The sequence below is a fragment of the Hemitrygon akajei genome, chromosome 3, assembly GCF_048418815.1.
Source record: "Hemitrygon akajei chromosome 3, sHemAka1.3, whole genome shotgun sequence".
NCBI lineage: Eukaryota > Metazoa > Chordata > Chondrichthyes > Myliobatiformes > Dasyatidae > Hemitrygon > Hemitrygon akajei.
The window spans coordinates 61269913-61286231 of NC_133126.1; the positions used below are offsets into that span (position 1 = coordinate 61269913).

The following is a 16319-nucleotide window of genomic DNA, read 5'->3' on the forward strand; positions in this document are numbered from 1 at the left end:
CAAAAATTACAACTGGACACCGCACTGAGAGATGGCTTCGGCAGGGAAATGCGTTTAGTCGCTGCCGCAAGAACGACGATATTTACAAAGGAAACGTGCTGGTTACTGATTCTGAAATGCGAGCAATCCACAACGTCACGGCAACACGCCCTATTTTAGGCTTAGTGAAGAAAGTCAGGAAAAAGTTTAAATCAGATAAACTGCTGGTGTAGAACTATAGTAGGGAATGGGTGTTTGGTGGTTGGCTGCTACAATTTCATGCATTTATAATCATTAGGGAGGCGGACAATAACTGAGTCATCAACAAGTTACACGTGTGAAAAAGTATGCGTCTCTTCGTCTGGAGAAGAAAGATTTTCCTTTTCGCTTTCTTTTCCCACCATGTGATCTTTTTGATGACAGACCGGTTATCTTACTATCACAATACACAAACCACGGTCATCCTATTGTCCCTTCTCTCCTCCTCCTTTATCACCCACGCCTTCTGATTGGACCACCACCATTCTAAACAAAAGGCTTCTCCATCATAAAAGCAAGACAGTCATGTCGTGAATCAGCGCTACAATTCCCCGACTCATTTGAACGGACTTTCAGTCCAGATATCCGGCAAAATACCTGAGTCATCGAGTGAAATCCGTGTACTCCCTTCCTTACTCTTGTAAGGTACGGATTGATTCGCCTTTGCAAGAATATTCCCGCGAGATTGAAGATGCCTAGGGGATTTCTAGTGAAGAGGAACATTAAATCGTCTCCGGTATCATATAGGATTCGGAGTGAGGAAAGACAGCCACTGGAAATTCCTCTTTTGAGCGGGAATGCGCGAGCAGCCGTATACCCACGGAGCATTTCACAGCCATGTCCTCAGAAAAATAGTCCAGGACAGCTTAAGGATGGATTTACACAGGATGAAATCGTGGACACAACCCATAGAAAGGACGAACTAGAGGAGGACGGTGCTTCAGGTACATTCTACACTAAAGACACTTTCTCAGAGTATAGTATCTCTGGTTGGGCTAATGTCTCTTACACACCCATCAAACCTATTGACAAGGAACTCGAGACCGATTTCTTTGATACTTGTCTAAGCCAGTCTACTTCAGATGAGCATTTCGTTGCTGCGGCCTCGTTAAACCCAATAGAGAGGCTCTTGGTTCAACCCTCTTTCTCCCCGATGACTGCGAAGTGTGGAGTCATTACTCGCCTGTACTCACCTTTCCACGGAAGCAAGAGATGCATGCCTGATCCCGGCCACCGCAAGCAGAAGAGCGCCCCGAAGAAGTCCAAAATAATTAGGAAACTGAACTTCGAGGACGAGGTGAGCACTTCCCCCGTCTTGGGTCTACGAATTAAGGTTGATCCTACGGAGTGCAAGCCGTCATCGGCACTGATGAATAAACCCCTTGGAGAATTCATCTGTCAGTTGTGCAAAGAACAATATTCGGACCCGTTCTCTCTTGCTCAGCACAAGTGCTCTAGGATCGTTCGCGTGGAGTACCGCTGCCACGATTGTGATAAAGTCTTCAGCTGTCCAGCTAACCTGGCCTCTCACCGGCGCTGGCACAAACCTCGGACTGATCCAAATCCCCAGAGGGACAACCAGAACTGCTTGGTGCCAGGCAGCAAGGAGAACTCGGGGGAGGACAACAGCAGCTCCGGCACCATGGACAGCGCCAAGGAGCCAGGCTGCTCGAGAGCTGGTGCAGCCCAGCGGATGGACGGCCGCTTCCAATGTCACTACTGCGGCAAAAGATTCCGTCGACAGGCTTACCTGAGAAAGCACCTAAGCGCCCACGAGGCGGCTGGGTCGAGCGTCCACAGCCACCTTCGGGTGGCCCAGATGTCTTTCCCTTGTCAGCTGTGCGGGTCGGACGTGCAGACGGCCGAGAGCCATGATAAGCACCTCCTCTGGCGTGCGGTCAGCGGCGCAGGACCGGCGCTTTTCGGGCCAGACTGTGGTGACAAATGTGCCGCTGCCAATGAGCACGCTGACAAGAGCGACCTGGGAGCCCTGCCCTTCTGCTGCAAACTCTGCTCATCGACTTTCTTCAGCTCGCCCGGACTCACGAGGCACATCAACAAGTGCCACCCGTCAGAGAATAGACAGGTGCTGCTTCTGCCTCTGCCGGCTTCGGTGGGGTGTTAGTGTTACCGTAGCTGGGCTCTCCTATGGCTTGTAAAGGAATCCGTGGTGAAAAATTCTCTTCAGAACGATTCATACTCACCGAGAAAATATAGTCTAAACAGCGATTTGATATTATAGCAGGACTGTTTAACTTAATACACCTCAGACAGTTCGCTGCTCGTCAATGGACAATGCTTCAGTGCTGTTTAAGTAACATTTCTAATTTTCTGAATACGCACTGTAACATTTAACTATTAGGACTGAACATCAAATATCAAAATTGATAAACTTAATGTTGCTTTTACGTTAGAGTTGACTGGAGGAATGTACTAATTACACAACTAATACCAATGGGTGATGAGGGCCAGAGATAAAATATATTTCAGATAACTATATTGCAAAAGAATGGTCTAGTCTTAATTAGAATTTGAATTCAACATAATCGATTATTATGTTGTTCCATTTTATGATAAACATTTTATATCATGATATTTGTTTAGATTCTAGCCCATTTCGGAGCGTTGCGACGACATACAACTTTAGAGTTGCGTTACGATTTTAAAGAACAAATCAGGCCTTGTAATCCCAACTGATAATTGTAATTTGCTTTTAATTGGTTGTTTTATAGACTCTTTATAATATTCACTGACGTCAGAGAAAGAACAGATTTTGTACTCTTCTACAATTCTTGGAGGAACGTTATCCGAGTTTAAATAACTGCAAAATTCTTGACCTATTGTTAGATACCAAAGGAGTCCACTTCATATCGCCTTTATTCAGTCTTTTTTCATTCATCCACAGGCCCGCCCTCATTGCCTATCTCCAAATGGGGCGAACAGCCTTCCTAAACGCTTAAGTCCTTGTAGTGAAAACACCTTTAAAATTTATATTAGGCTGTTTGAGGATTTCAATCTAGAAATGATGTAGAATAGCCATATAGGTCTAAGTCAGGATCGTCTGTACCTTTTGAAGGGAATTTGGTCTGCCTCCAGGTTTTTACTGACATTTTCTGGTCTTAATGGTAGACATTTTTTCGTAATGGAAGTGCTGCAAAATTGGCGTTGTTCGGTTGCCGCAGTGTACCTTCTTAATGACAAATAACATGGCCATGGTGCACCGATCCTGTGAAACGCCTCACATTGTATTCAACATCCAATCTGATCATACAGTCACTATACTTAATGCTGATTCAGTTAAAAATCTCATCATTACAACCCGCAGAATATTAATGATAGTGCAATTGATAATAACAATATAGGTGATAGTTAAATGGAATTGGTTGAATTCTATCTTTGTGATCATCTTTGTCTAGCCATAGTTGTGTAGCACCAACCCAAGTATTAACATGTTCAGGTCCTGCTATGTGGTGGCATCAGCTGTTTCATTGTCCAAAAAATCAAAATTAGAATTGATAGCTTCAGCTAATCCGTGAATACCACCACACATTACTTTATGATGCTAGAATGATGGATGATGAGGTGACAGAAGATGGATGAGGCTTCTGCCCCAAGGAATTCCTGCAGCAATATTCTGCATTGAAGTGATCGGCCTTCTGCAATTTTAGCCACTGTATCAGTCTTGATTCTGGGCAAAGGGGAGTTTCTCATCAATTTCCATTGGTTGCAATTTTCGTAGGGATCTTTGACTTTTCACTTGTCTAGATGTTGCCTTGACGTCCCACTCATCTCATTTATTTTCTCCGTGCATGGTCCAATGAGGTATGATGCTGAGTAGTCTTTGCAGAGTCCAAACTAAATAACAGAACGTATGCTATTGGCAAAGAAAAACCAACAGTTAATAACCTCTTGTATATCTTTGCTGATTAATAAGAGTAAGATACAATTAACCAGATTGCATTTATCATTGCCTTTTGAATGCTGGGTTATTTTCTACCTTTATTGCATAGTCAACTGTACTATAGCTAACTTGGTAAATACTGTCTGCTAATACAGTACAAGTTCTAGAAACACCTTCAAATTGCAGACATAGTGTTTACTGTAGTGCATTAAGCTGTATCTTGATATCATTACAGAGAGAATAAAGTTAGCTTAAGGCTGGTTTATGTGATAGCGAGGACTCTGATAATCATCCCTTTGGCACTTTTGGTTCAAGATGGTCCTTTCACCTTTTGATGCTGTCTTCAGCTGAATTGTTCTCATTTAGCACTAGACCAGGAAGGGTTCAGTTAAGTGTGCAGTTATTAGGTATATGTTGAACCATGACTTTACAGAGATTCTAAGTTTCAAACCGTTGGTTTAGAAAGTGCTAGTATACTAGAGTAGACAGAAACATGATTTTAGTGTGAAATTATCAGCTCATCTCCACAACTATTGCACAAGTGTGTTCCATATTTATTTAATGAACCAGATTTATTATTTCTTGCTGCTTTGGGATATTTAACTTGGTTCCAGATATTGCTTTCCCAGAAGTCCTATTTATTATTCAATCTTCCATTCCATTTGGTCTGTACTCCATATAACTTGACAGTACAGTACTTCACTGTTTTCCCTCGATTATCCAGTTAAATCTGGCATCACTATTGATTTTTTATAGTTTATCCTCACTCTTAATAAATAATGCAATTTAAATTTTAAGCACCCAACCCCAATATAGACTCTGAACCTCTAATCAGATAGGCACACAACACATAACGCTAATACCTTCTTCAGGTTAACAATATTATGCTAATAAACTCAAATATTTGCATTATTTAACATTTACAAATTTGGGATGTACAAATCAGTTTTATATTATTTGTACTTTATTCATATTTATATTAATGACTTTTCATTGATTGGATAAACATTTATCTTCCAAATGATTTGCTTTAGTCTGTCCCATGAGAAAATATTACATCTAGTTAATTTATTTTGCTATTGAAATAAAAAATAGGAATCAAATATATATTTTTAATTTAGCTGTATATTTTCATGTTCTTGTTTTGTAAAATTATTTTGAATACTTTTATCAACTTAGAAAATACTTTCATTTAGATCTACTAGTATATTAATGATAGCCTATTACCACATTAACAATTAAATTTAAACTTTACATTTTTTCAGCAATGAAGTATCATTTGCATGTGAAAACTGACAAATATCTGCTCACCTAAAATTTAGTATTAATTTTGCACATTGTGTGTAAAGCAACTACAAATTATAGTTTTGCAATTTGACCAAACCAACTTTTATAAAGTCCAGTTATGCAGACCTCTGATTTCAGCTAGAGGGAAAGAGGATTTAGAACCTTAAGACCAAGATTAGATTATCTTCCAAAATAGATCACATAAAACAAAAAAACTATAAAACACAAATCTTGAGCTGTTATTAATAAGCAAGATATCCCTCTAGCTTTCAAGAAATACAGAAGTGTGGTGGTTAGTCATTCACTAACAACCAGAGCTCTGGGCCTTTTATTTCAGAATAGCTGGAGGCTACAAGTTAAAACAATTAAATAAATCTGCGATTTATATTTTAAAAGTCCATCTCAATAATGGAAACTGTGGAACTACCACCAGAAGATAAAAATCTCCCTAGTTCACCAATATCCTTCAGGGAAAAAACATCTGACATCTTTCCTCACTTTGTCTATATGTGACTCCAAACTTTCCAATACGGTTGACTCTTAAATGTCTCCTCAATTCAAAGGCAATTTGGAGATGGGCATTTAAAACTGCCACTTCTAGCCAGTTCCACATCCCATGAAGAAACAAAATATTACTCTCCTGTAGAATGTATATAAATATTTTATTTTACTTACTGCTTTCATTGACGAGATTTTTGTAAACATCCATACTGACAAAGATGGCAGAACTTGTCATTGAAACGTCAGTTAAAATCAATCTGTACCCAGCCAGAAGCTTGAGAAGAATTTATTCGTCATGTATGCCAGAAAAGCACCAAATCCTCTTTCAACATCCATACTGTACTTAAATTCAAAATGTGGTGTTATGTCATTAAGTATAATTAAGAACTGCAAATTCTAAAAATCATTAAAAATACCTGTACTTAAATCATTTTCATATTTATGATGTACATTTATAAAGCATTTGTCCCTTACAGTATTATATTATATAAATGATTGCCTATTTGTTTTGTGCTGAACAGTGAAGTACCAGTTGTTTCAAATATACAGTATTTCTACACCTGTAGACTGTGTGCACTTAGTCAATGATTTAAACACAAATAGTTTTTACTCTATGTATTTTCCTAAAACACTTCATGTTATTTTAAAGCTATTTTAATAAACAATTGCTTAAAATGAATGCTGTTAGTACCAAATACTGAAAAATGGAATTAATCTTAATGGCTTGCAATTGAAGAGGAGGTTAATTTGTCATAATCACATTTAGATTTATTACTACACATAAAGACAGGTCAGTGTAATTCTGAGGAAGAAAAAGTTAGCTAATTTCTAAAGGTAACTTAAATTACTGAAAACAATTGCAACAAATTTTTATAGTTTTTTCAAGGCTTCTAAGATTTCCAGCTGTAAAGGTTATTTTTTAAAAGGAAATGCCTTAAGGTTATGCCTTCTAGTCTGATCAGAGATTTATAAATCACTTAATTTTCTTTGTCTGGGAAATAGATAAAGGCAATTTTTACAGAATGCTTTCTGTATAATAAAATGAAAAACTCCAATGATATCAGTCACAAATCTGACATGGATCATTATTCAGTTACTATATTTCATGCAGGAGAGCTCTACTGATTTAAGTTTTTATAATTTTACTGGCTTGGAATAAATGTATTATTGGAATTTATGTATTAAGATACATAAAGATCTAGTTGGCTTTTTTAAAATGAAAAGCATCAGAAGAATGGATTAACTGCAGAAACAAATGCTCATATGAAAAAAAAGTTAAAGAAGTTACTATTGTAGATTGTGCTAAGAATTTCTATTTGACAGCTGAAGTTTTTGAAACATGCCCCATGAAATTATGAAAGATAATTTTAAAAGTGTTGAATAGTAGATTATCTGGCCCATGATCTTTTACATCAACAATTAATATAAAGCAATTAAGGGGACAGCATTACACTGGGTAATCAAGCTGGTCACTTAGGTGCTGAAACACACAGTGGCTACATTTTAAAAAGTACAAAACCTCTGTATTAAAGGCTGGGGCATCAATTCAATATTTTTGAATAGCACTGATATTTCAATAATTTTGAAATAAGATGTATGGAACAAATATGGCAAAATAGTGAATTACAAAACTTCAGATATTTTTAAAAATGGATTTTGTTTTTAAATATCGGAGAACATTTATAATATATTCCAAATTAAATATACTTCTAAAATTTTGGTAACAAGATTTCTTCAAAAGGCATGGTAAGAATATTTTTATTGCAATATTCAACAGCACATCTTTCTTCAGCCATTACAAATCTTATAGACAACTACATGATTGACATTACATAATATATCTTTTACCTTATGACTTATTTACACATGCAGTTAGTACTGACATCATGCTACATACTGTTAGTAGTAACATTCCAATTTACTTACAAAATATGAATAATGGTTCCTTATAGGAAAATACATCAAAACAGCTGGAATGTGCATTAAGGTGCACCTCAGCAATTTAAAGTTGACTCAATTCAAGTTCAATTGATTATATAGACTCTATCAATTGTCCCTTTTCCCCTTAGTGCACAGATCACAGAAAATTGAAAATAGAGTGCAAACCCATAAGAGCACATCTAAATACTTTCAGAATTTTCAATGTTTGAATAATAACTTTCACCTTGGCTCTAATCTGGTATCACTTTCTATAGTTTCTTGGAGGAAGCCATGCACAAGGTAAATAGTGTAATTCAGCTGCATTCTCAGTGTTTTAGCTCGATTTATATATATTATATGTCAGTGCTTCAAATAAAAGCAAGTCTATACATTTCAGCATAAGAGATTAATTTTCCTCATAAGGTAATTTTTATAGTTGAAATGCTGAGAGACCATTTACATTCCTTGGGAAGTTCATATCTTATAATTTAAAATGAAAATATTCTGTACATGTTCTGTGCCATAAGATTGATTTGGTGAATATATTCTTAAACATAACTTTACATTTACGTACAAACTGAAAACTTACTTTACATTCCTGAATTGTGCACAAGAAATCTAAAACGTTTCTACTGAAAAATCAAAACTATTTACAAAGTAGATAATGTACATAAAAGTAAGTTTATCATAATTTCAAAAAGACAATCCCAAATAACTAATGGGGCATTCAGTTTAACTAGCCAAATACAATGGGACAAGAAAATGCTTTTCATTGAAAGTGCAGTAAATATACAGGTAAGTAATCAAGTGGACGTAGGGCAGCTGCACTGTACAACAAAGCATAGATTGCTAAAATATATATTTTGTAAGCTAAAAATAGAACTCCAGTGTTCTTAATAAAAAAATAGTTTACAAGGAACAGGTTTCAAATGAATATGGAGTGGCAAATAGATATCTAATAATTAGCAAGAGAGCAAAACATTTGGTTTAAGCAGCAACATAATAGAAAAAGAACACACACATTTGCAAGGCTAGTTCTGAGGAATTAGGGTGTAATTATTTGTTATAATGTGGTCATTAGGATTTATTAGCTGAACCAGAAGAACGCCGCAATTTCATAGACATACGACTCTTGCTAGCACGAGGTGACATTGGAGAGGCTAAGTCGATCCCGTCCACCCCCTGTGCTGCAGGACTTTCGGCCTGTTGATTCTCTGGGCATGAGCCTGCAAAACAGTGGAAAAGAAACTAATATTTGTATGCAAGATAGCAACATGGCTTCTTTTTGTAAATACATTAAATAAGACTTTTAATATAATCCATTGGAGACGAAAAATGCTTAGAATTTTACAAGATATTGTTATACTGCGAAAAGGACAGAAGATTTTGGAAAATTAAACTAAGTAGCTCATATATACTTTAAATCGTATTGTTAAAGTAACAAGGTGATGCATGCTTAGAAGAAAAGTAGTAAACATGTATTATAGTAGGCAAAGAATCGAGTAGCTTTCAGCCCACACCCAGAAAAGTGCAAGCATAAAGAATTCATTCCATGTTAGGCAGTGGCTATGCAGTGTCAAATGGACCAGTCCTGGTTTAGTGAAAATACAAATGGATAAATAAGAAGTTTTATTTGTTTCTGCAGGGCTCTGTAGTCAGCAGAATTCATTAATGATTAAAAATGAGGCAACTTGGTCCTTACTTCATTGAGATTAAACTTGAATAGAATTATCTCCCCACTGTGGGTGGAAGATAAAGTAAAATATATGTTTAAAAGAATGTTGAAAAAACATACCACAAATTCCAACTTAAAATTAAGTACAAACATTAAATACATTAAAGTAGAACTGCCAGTCTAGCACATTGACACTGAACTAAGCACTAAAGTTTATAACATGACGGAGGCAAAAATGGAAGCTTGATTATATCTGCAGCACAACTGAATTACAATAAAGCATAAACTAAGAGGCCAAATTAATTTGGACTGATGAGAGATCATCTCAAAAATATAATAACAACAATCCCATATTTGCTAAGTCAACTAGATTTGAAGGAATATTCAATTTAGGTAATACAACACTTCTTTACCAAGGATACATCTGAAACAGGTCTCAAATAGAAAGCAGACACCTTAGCTACACAATTTAATTTCCACCCATTTTTAATCAAATTAAAAGTTTGATTTCAAAAACACATTAGCAAGGAAAATATTTTATGGTCCTCTGCAGTCCAAATTAAAGCATTATTTGGACTGGAAATGTAATTTTACTAAACATTTGAAATTATATAAATATAATGAAGTTTCTTTTTCATTAAAGTATTAACAATACATTTCTTTCAATTACAAAATGTTAATCAAGTAAACAAAAATGACAGGTTGAAGGAATTTGTTTTTAAATTTTACACAGCATACCATTCATAGCTAGCGTGAATGACCTTCCGTTTCAAGCCTTTGCCCTTTACCTTGATGAGCCCAATGTTTTCTAGTGGAGGTTTAGGAAGAAGAAGAAATATCACAGCATTTCTTTCTTTAAAATGAAGAAAATGAAGCAAAAAAATTGAATAGGACAGGAACAGGAGAAAGGGGGAAAAAAGAGAACAGGTGTGAGAAGTGACACAAATACTAAAGTTGAAGGGTATTAATAATTAAAGCACAGAACAGAGATAATGAGCAGAATTCCTGATGCCACACCTGACAAGTTTGTATCTGAACACCTTTAAACTGCTATGCACTGTGGGAAATAAGGGTATTTAGAGAACCATACTCATTTCAAATACTGAACATTTCATACAGAAAACCTATAAGAAGTATCCAACAGAAATGCAGTTAGGTCTTATAAGCACAGGATGCCTTTAAATGGAAGATTCAGACTAGAATGATGAAATGTTATGATTGTAGTAGAGTCTGCTGGTTCACTGTTGACAATCCAAAGTATTACTAAAATATTAAATTGAAGCTAGGGATCTCTGCATTTAAAGGGAAATAATACTGGAGCAAGCACATAATAAAGCATTTGGCACTACATGTAGCATACAACAATTAAGTACTGTATAACTAAGGGAGCAAAGACAGAAATATAAAAAGACATTAACTCCTCACCTGTCCAGAATTCCCTCATTATAATGCTGCACTTTCAATTTGAATACAAAGATAATGGATGGATGGATGGGATCTCCATGGACTCTGACTTAGTTTGTCAATGTCTACTAAATCAAAAATGCAACTATATTTTATACTAAAATCCTTGGTTACTGAACTTTTCTGTCAAATACTGCATATGAAAATGCTGGGGAGGCAAAGACAAAGAGACAGAAAGGGAGGAACCACAGAATGACAAACATTGCAGCAGAGCTGGTAGCAATTTGGCTGATAGTTTTCAATGTCACATGAAAGAAAGAAAGCATTTCAGAAAAAAATCAATTCCCAGATTTCGTTTACTAGCCCCAAAGAATACTGTACCTTAATGCTCAAAGAGCCTGTGTTAAATATAATGTAGATTTCTCGCCCATTGTCCTTTAAAGCAATGTTATAAAGCTCCAACAATTTCTAGGTGAGCATTTATCTACCTCAATATCCCTCCAATCCTTTTATCATACCCCATTTCCCAGTTACTGATCTCTCTGCCAAGAGAAATAGATATGCCTTGTTTATCCTGCTTCGGTCATTCATAGTTTCACAGATCTCACATCTCATTCAAAATCTCCACTCCTTGTGCAATTTTTATCTATTTTTTCTGCTTTATCTTCAGTCTTAACACATTATTTCTGTAAAGCACTGATTAAAACTGTGCATGTTACTGCTTTATATAATATATAGGTTTATAACCAAGAAGAAAGTACACTGATCGCAAACTAGCAAGAAATATAAAAACTGCCAATAAAAATACTTAGGAAGGTCAAAGTGAGCATTAACTCCTTAGAGATGAAGCTGGGAGGCAGGGAAGAAACCATTTAGGAACTACTGATATTTTGCAACAGTTTTTACAGTCAAATATGCTATGAGCATCCTTTAAATACTAAATATCGGGGAGAAATTAATACTCTCACTGTCACTAAAGAATTAGCATTAGGAAAATTAAAGGGCTGAAGGCTTTATGGCTTGCATCCTAAAAAAAAGTGGTTTCAGAGACAGTGAATGCATAGGTGGGAAGAACTGGAGGATTGGAAGACTGTTGTTGTGTTGCCATATTTAAAAAGAGTGGGAGGCAAAAAGCAGTTAACTCTGGTCCAGTTAGTATAATGCCAGTTTTGGAAAAATGTCAGATTATTAAGGTGAGCATGTCTGATAAATTTATTAGAAGTCTTTGAGCAAGGATATCAGTCAAAGTAGATAAAAGGGAATCAGTAAATGTGATACATTGGAATTTACAAAAAGTATCTGATAAGGTGCCACATGAAAAACTATTTTGCAAATTAAAACTCATGGTATTTAAAATAATATATTATGCATAGATGATTGGCTAATAGGAAGCAATTGACAGGAAAATGAGGATCATTTTCAGATTGGTAACCAATAACCAATGGACATCAGTGAGGGACCACAGCCATTTACTATATGAATGATTTAGAGAAAGAAACAGATGCACTTGAGGTCCATCCAGGAAGATACAACATAAAAGGATTTGGAGGTCAAAGGGGCAGGAGTCCTATGCAACTGACCAGATTAGAATACTGTTAACCACTCAGATTTTTTACTTAAGGACAAATATGTATTTTATTGGAGGCATTTCAGAGAAGGTTCACCAGAATGATCTTGGGTTGTACTCTCTGGAGTTTAGAAGAATAAGAGAAACATACAAGATTCAGGGGAAGTCTTACAGATCAGATGTTCATCTCATGGACCAGAGAGTGTAATCTTAGAACAAGGAACACATATTTAAGAAAGAGGAGGATGTTTCTTCTTCCAAAGTGTTAAATGTTTTTGGAATTCTTGCCCCACAAATCTGAATTAGGGAATACATCCAAAGCTGAAACAATGGGCATCAAGAATTATGGCAGAGGCCTGGAAAATGGACTTGAGGAAACTTGGATCAGCCTTAATATTATTAAAAGGCAAAGCAGGTTTGAGAGGGCAAATAGTCTACCTCTGTTTCTTTTTTGTCATGGTTTCTAGAAATACTTTGTCTTCTGAGACCACAGCACAAGTAATTATGCCTGTTTGCTTAATCACTTGGTCCAATTGTTCTGTTATCACAGGCAACTCATGTGGTACAAGGCAGTTGCGTTTCTAGAAAACAGCCCATGTCACAATTTTCTGTAATACAAAGGCATGCCCTCTGGATTAAAAAAAATCTATTGAAAATTAACTAATTTGTTTATTATGCTTCCAATCCACCCCACCCCCCAATTTAAGATACAGAATAAATTTTGCTCTCACAGAACTTGTATTTGTGGGTAATAATTTGTGAATCCTGTAAGGGTAAATTTCCATTACCCATCCAATGCATTGGCATCTGTGAACATTGTCTCCAACATTACTTTGTTTAGCGACTATTTATTGTGTATTCCTTGCTTCAGTTATTCTTCTCAAATGCATTTCCTCACAGTTGAATTGAACAATATTTGTCATTTTCTTTCAGCACTGACAGATCAAGTGATAGTTTCCAGCAGCCAACGACTTCTTTTCTCATGATCAAAAATTTCTGGGAACTTCTGACCATTAAAATTCCTAAACAGTACCATTGCTTCCTGCTGCTCTGTCAATTCTGGATTCAACTTGCCACATTCCCTTGGATGTCACAGCCTTTTAGTTTTTAAGATTAGTGAGAGTAGGTAATGGAGGTAGTGGCACTAAAATGCTTTAAATTACTAGAAATAAGAAAAAAGGATTAAAGTGAAGAAAAATAAGCATGCCACTTCCTGTACTTACCTCTTTAACAAGGTCAACAACTCCATGAAAGGATATATCTATGCTAGCTGTCACTGCATCAAATCTGAGGGGGCAAATATTAAGTGTATTTGGCCTTTCAGCCCAGGGCAAGATGAACCTTGCCTAGAGTACAGACTCTCTTCTAACTTCTGGATTGCAATATACAAACACTGTAATCAGGTGCAAGCCATTCTGCACGGAAAATGGTTCCTTGGGGAACCATTGATAATAAGTATAATATGTTTAGGCTCATTTTATTTTCAGATTAGGGGATAAATGATGTCCATAACACCAGTCTAATTCCTACAACATTCCTCACTTCAGGTCCATCTAAACGATAATATAATTATCATTCTGCACTCATTAATGTTCAAACAATGTAAAGCGTTAAAGACTAAAAGTTACATGAGCATACAGAACTGCACAAAAGTCTTAAAGCATCCTAGATTTTTTAATATAAATTTTGTTTATGATGTTTATTTTTTGCATTCTGCATTAGTGCCAGTAGAAAATAGAATATTTTAGATTGCCAAACATTCACTTTCTAAAAATTAAGTGTTAGAGAAATTGTGGTATTTCATTAATTAAAGTTACATATTAATATTCATTTTCAAAATTAAAAAATGATTACTTTGTAGGTATATAGCCCAGTACTTGATGAAACAAAAATAATGAACAGATTAATGACATAACTAAGGAGTTGAATGAACTAAACAAATTAACTTAAACAGAAATGGGTGTAGAAGGAATCAAACTGGGTGAAGGACAACCAAACTAAAAGATGAAGGTGTGGCAGATGTGACAGTTTAAACTTCAAATAATCAATTCTTACACCATGGCAAGAGTGAGCACAGTAAGACACAAGATGGTCATCCTGCATCAGCAAGGTCTCTTCCCAGCAGAAATTTTGTGGCAGACAGGAGCTTCAAGATGTGCTGTCCAAGCTCTTCTGAAGAAATACAAAGAAATGGGCAAGCAAGGCTGAGGACCAGAAACTGAAGTGGAAACAATGGCGAGAGACTCACCTGTACACAAAAAAAAATGCAAGGACTGGGGTGCTCCAGACTGACGGATCAAGTCTTTGGCTCAAACATGACGCAGTTTGTCCGTAGAAGAACTGGAGAGTGCTACATGGGCGAGTGTCTGCAGACAACAGTGAAGCACAGCAGAGGTTCCCTGCAGGTTTGGGGCTACATTTCTGCAAATGGATTTGGTGATCTAGTCAGAGTTAATAGAATGCTTAGTGCTGAGAAGTACAAGCAAATTCTCATCCATCACCAAATACCATCAAGGAGGTGTCTCATTGGCCCCAACTTCATTCTGCAGCAGGATAATGATGCCAAGCACACAGCCAAGGTCATAAAGAACTATCTTCAGCAAAAAAAAAAGAACAAGGAGTTCTGCAACAGATGGTATGGCCGCCACAGTGCCCTGATCTCAACATCATTGAGGCTGTCTGGGATTACATGGAGAGACAGAAGCAAATGAGACAGCTAGAGTATGTAGAACAGTGGCCGGTTCTCCAAGGTGCTTGGAACAACAACAACTGATTTTCTTATAAAATTGCATGACAGTGTACCTGAGATAAATGAAGCAGTTTTAAAGGCAAAGGTGGATCACACCAAATTTGACTTTTTTTTTTACTGTTTACCTGCTCTTTATAGTTTTTTTGATATTTAGAAATGTTTCATTTCATTATTTTTGAAAGCATCTTTGCTTTATAGATTTTTTTACCTGAGCCTAAGACTTCTGTATAGTACTCTATATCACAATAAGATCTGAATATTTTAATGCCAAAGTAATTGGGTAGAAGTTAGCAAATTCAAAGAACACGAATCTATTTTTATCATCTTCTTTCTTCTTCAATCATCCAGGACCTCAATGGAGAGCAAGTTGCATTTTTATAGTACTGCAAAAATTAATAAAGAATTCCCACCGCTGTCTGCAAGAAGTTTGTACGTTCTCCCCATGATCACATGGGTTTCCTCCTACAGTTCAAAGATGTGCTTGTTAATAGGTTAGTTGTTCATTGTAATTTGTCCTGTGATTAGGATTAAATTGGGGGTTGCTGGATGGTACAGCTTGAAGGGCCAGGAGGACCTACTCTGGAATGTATCTCAATAAATAATAAAAAAAAATTAAAAATCGCTATCCTTGGACTAATTCTGTTACTGAAGATAGCAAGGAATTAACTAAATGTGCATGGTACATGACTGCTTATCTGATATCTGTCAATAATAAGGAAGAGCTTTATTTATCTTAGCACTGTAAGACCAAGAATATTTTTTCCTTACCAAGTACGTCATATCAAAGTCCAATTCCTTTGCTGACTGCTCTCCCAACCCAAGTTCTAAGTATGTCTGTAATCTTTGTTCTAGCAGGTCCAAGAAGAAACACATATCCTATTCACAATAATATCTTTGTCCTTTATGACATCCCCCAACTGCACTACTACAGTATGGCAGTAATGCTGACTCTTTCATGCACAACTACTTACTTCTCACAAATGCCTTCAACTTGCTAAGATTAATCAAGTAACACCCAACAGAGCTGTACTGAGAATTATACATCACAAAAATGTGGCTGAATTCTCTGTTTATATGTTTTAACTCAGAAATAGAGCAGAACCTGTAGGGCCTCTCTGTAGGACATCCTGTTGGTAATATTGATTCCAGACCTTCTGAAGACTCAGAATCAGAATTACTATCACTGGCATACATCATGAAATATGTTGTTTTGCAGCAGCAGTACATTGCAATACAGAATAAAAACAATATAACACTATAGCACTACATATTTATATATAAATATACACACACACAA

General features: G+C 36.2%; 2 protein-coding genes across 12 annotated transcripts in view; one reads left to right on the forward strand and one right to left on the reverse strand.

Annotated features, from left to right (window-relative positions):
* The first annotated feature begins 573 nt into the window (after positions 1 to 573).
* On the forward strand, positions 574 to 13440 carry insm2 (insulinoma-associated 2). The gene is made up of 2 exons (XM_073039985.1): positions 574 to 2104; positions 13207 to 13440. The coding sequence occupies exons 1-2, from the start codon at positions 710 to 712 to the stop codon at positions 13210 to 13212; spliced, it is 1401 nt and encodes a 466-aa protein (XP_072896086.1). The 5' UTR covers positions 574 to 709; the 3' UTR covers positions 13213 to 13440.
* ralgapa1 (Ral GTPase activating protein catalytic subunit alpha 1) overlaps positions 7449 to 16319 on the reverse strand; it is a 202987-nt gene continuing 194116 nt past the window's right edge. For 5 of the 11 annotated variants that reach the window (XM_073039975.1, XM_073039978.1, XM_073039974.1 and 2 more), the window contains 2 exons: positions 10041 to 10155; positions 7449 to 8853 (listed from right to left, as the gene is read on the reverse strand). In XM_073039975.1, the coding sequence (XP_072896076.1) occupies positions 8763 to 8853; positions 10041 to 10155 (206 nt within the window). In that variant the 3' untranslated portion in view covers positions 7449 to 8762. The remainder of the gene's footprint in view (positions 8854 to 10040; positions 10156 to 16319) is intronic. The other 6 variants (XM_073039977.1, XM_073039984.1, XM_073039982.1 and 3 more) reach the window with 3 other exon arrangements.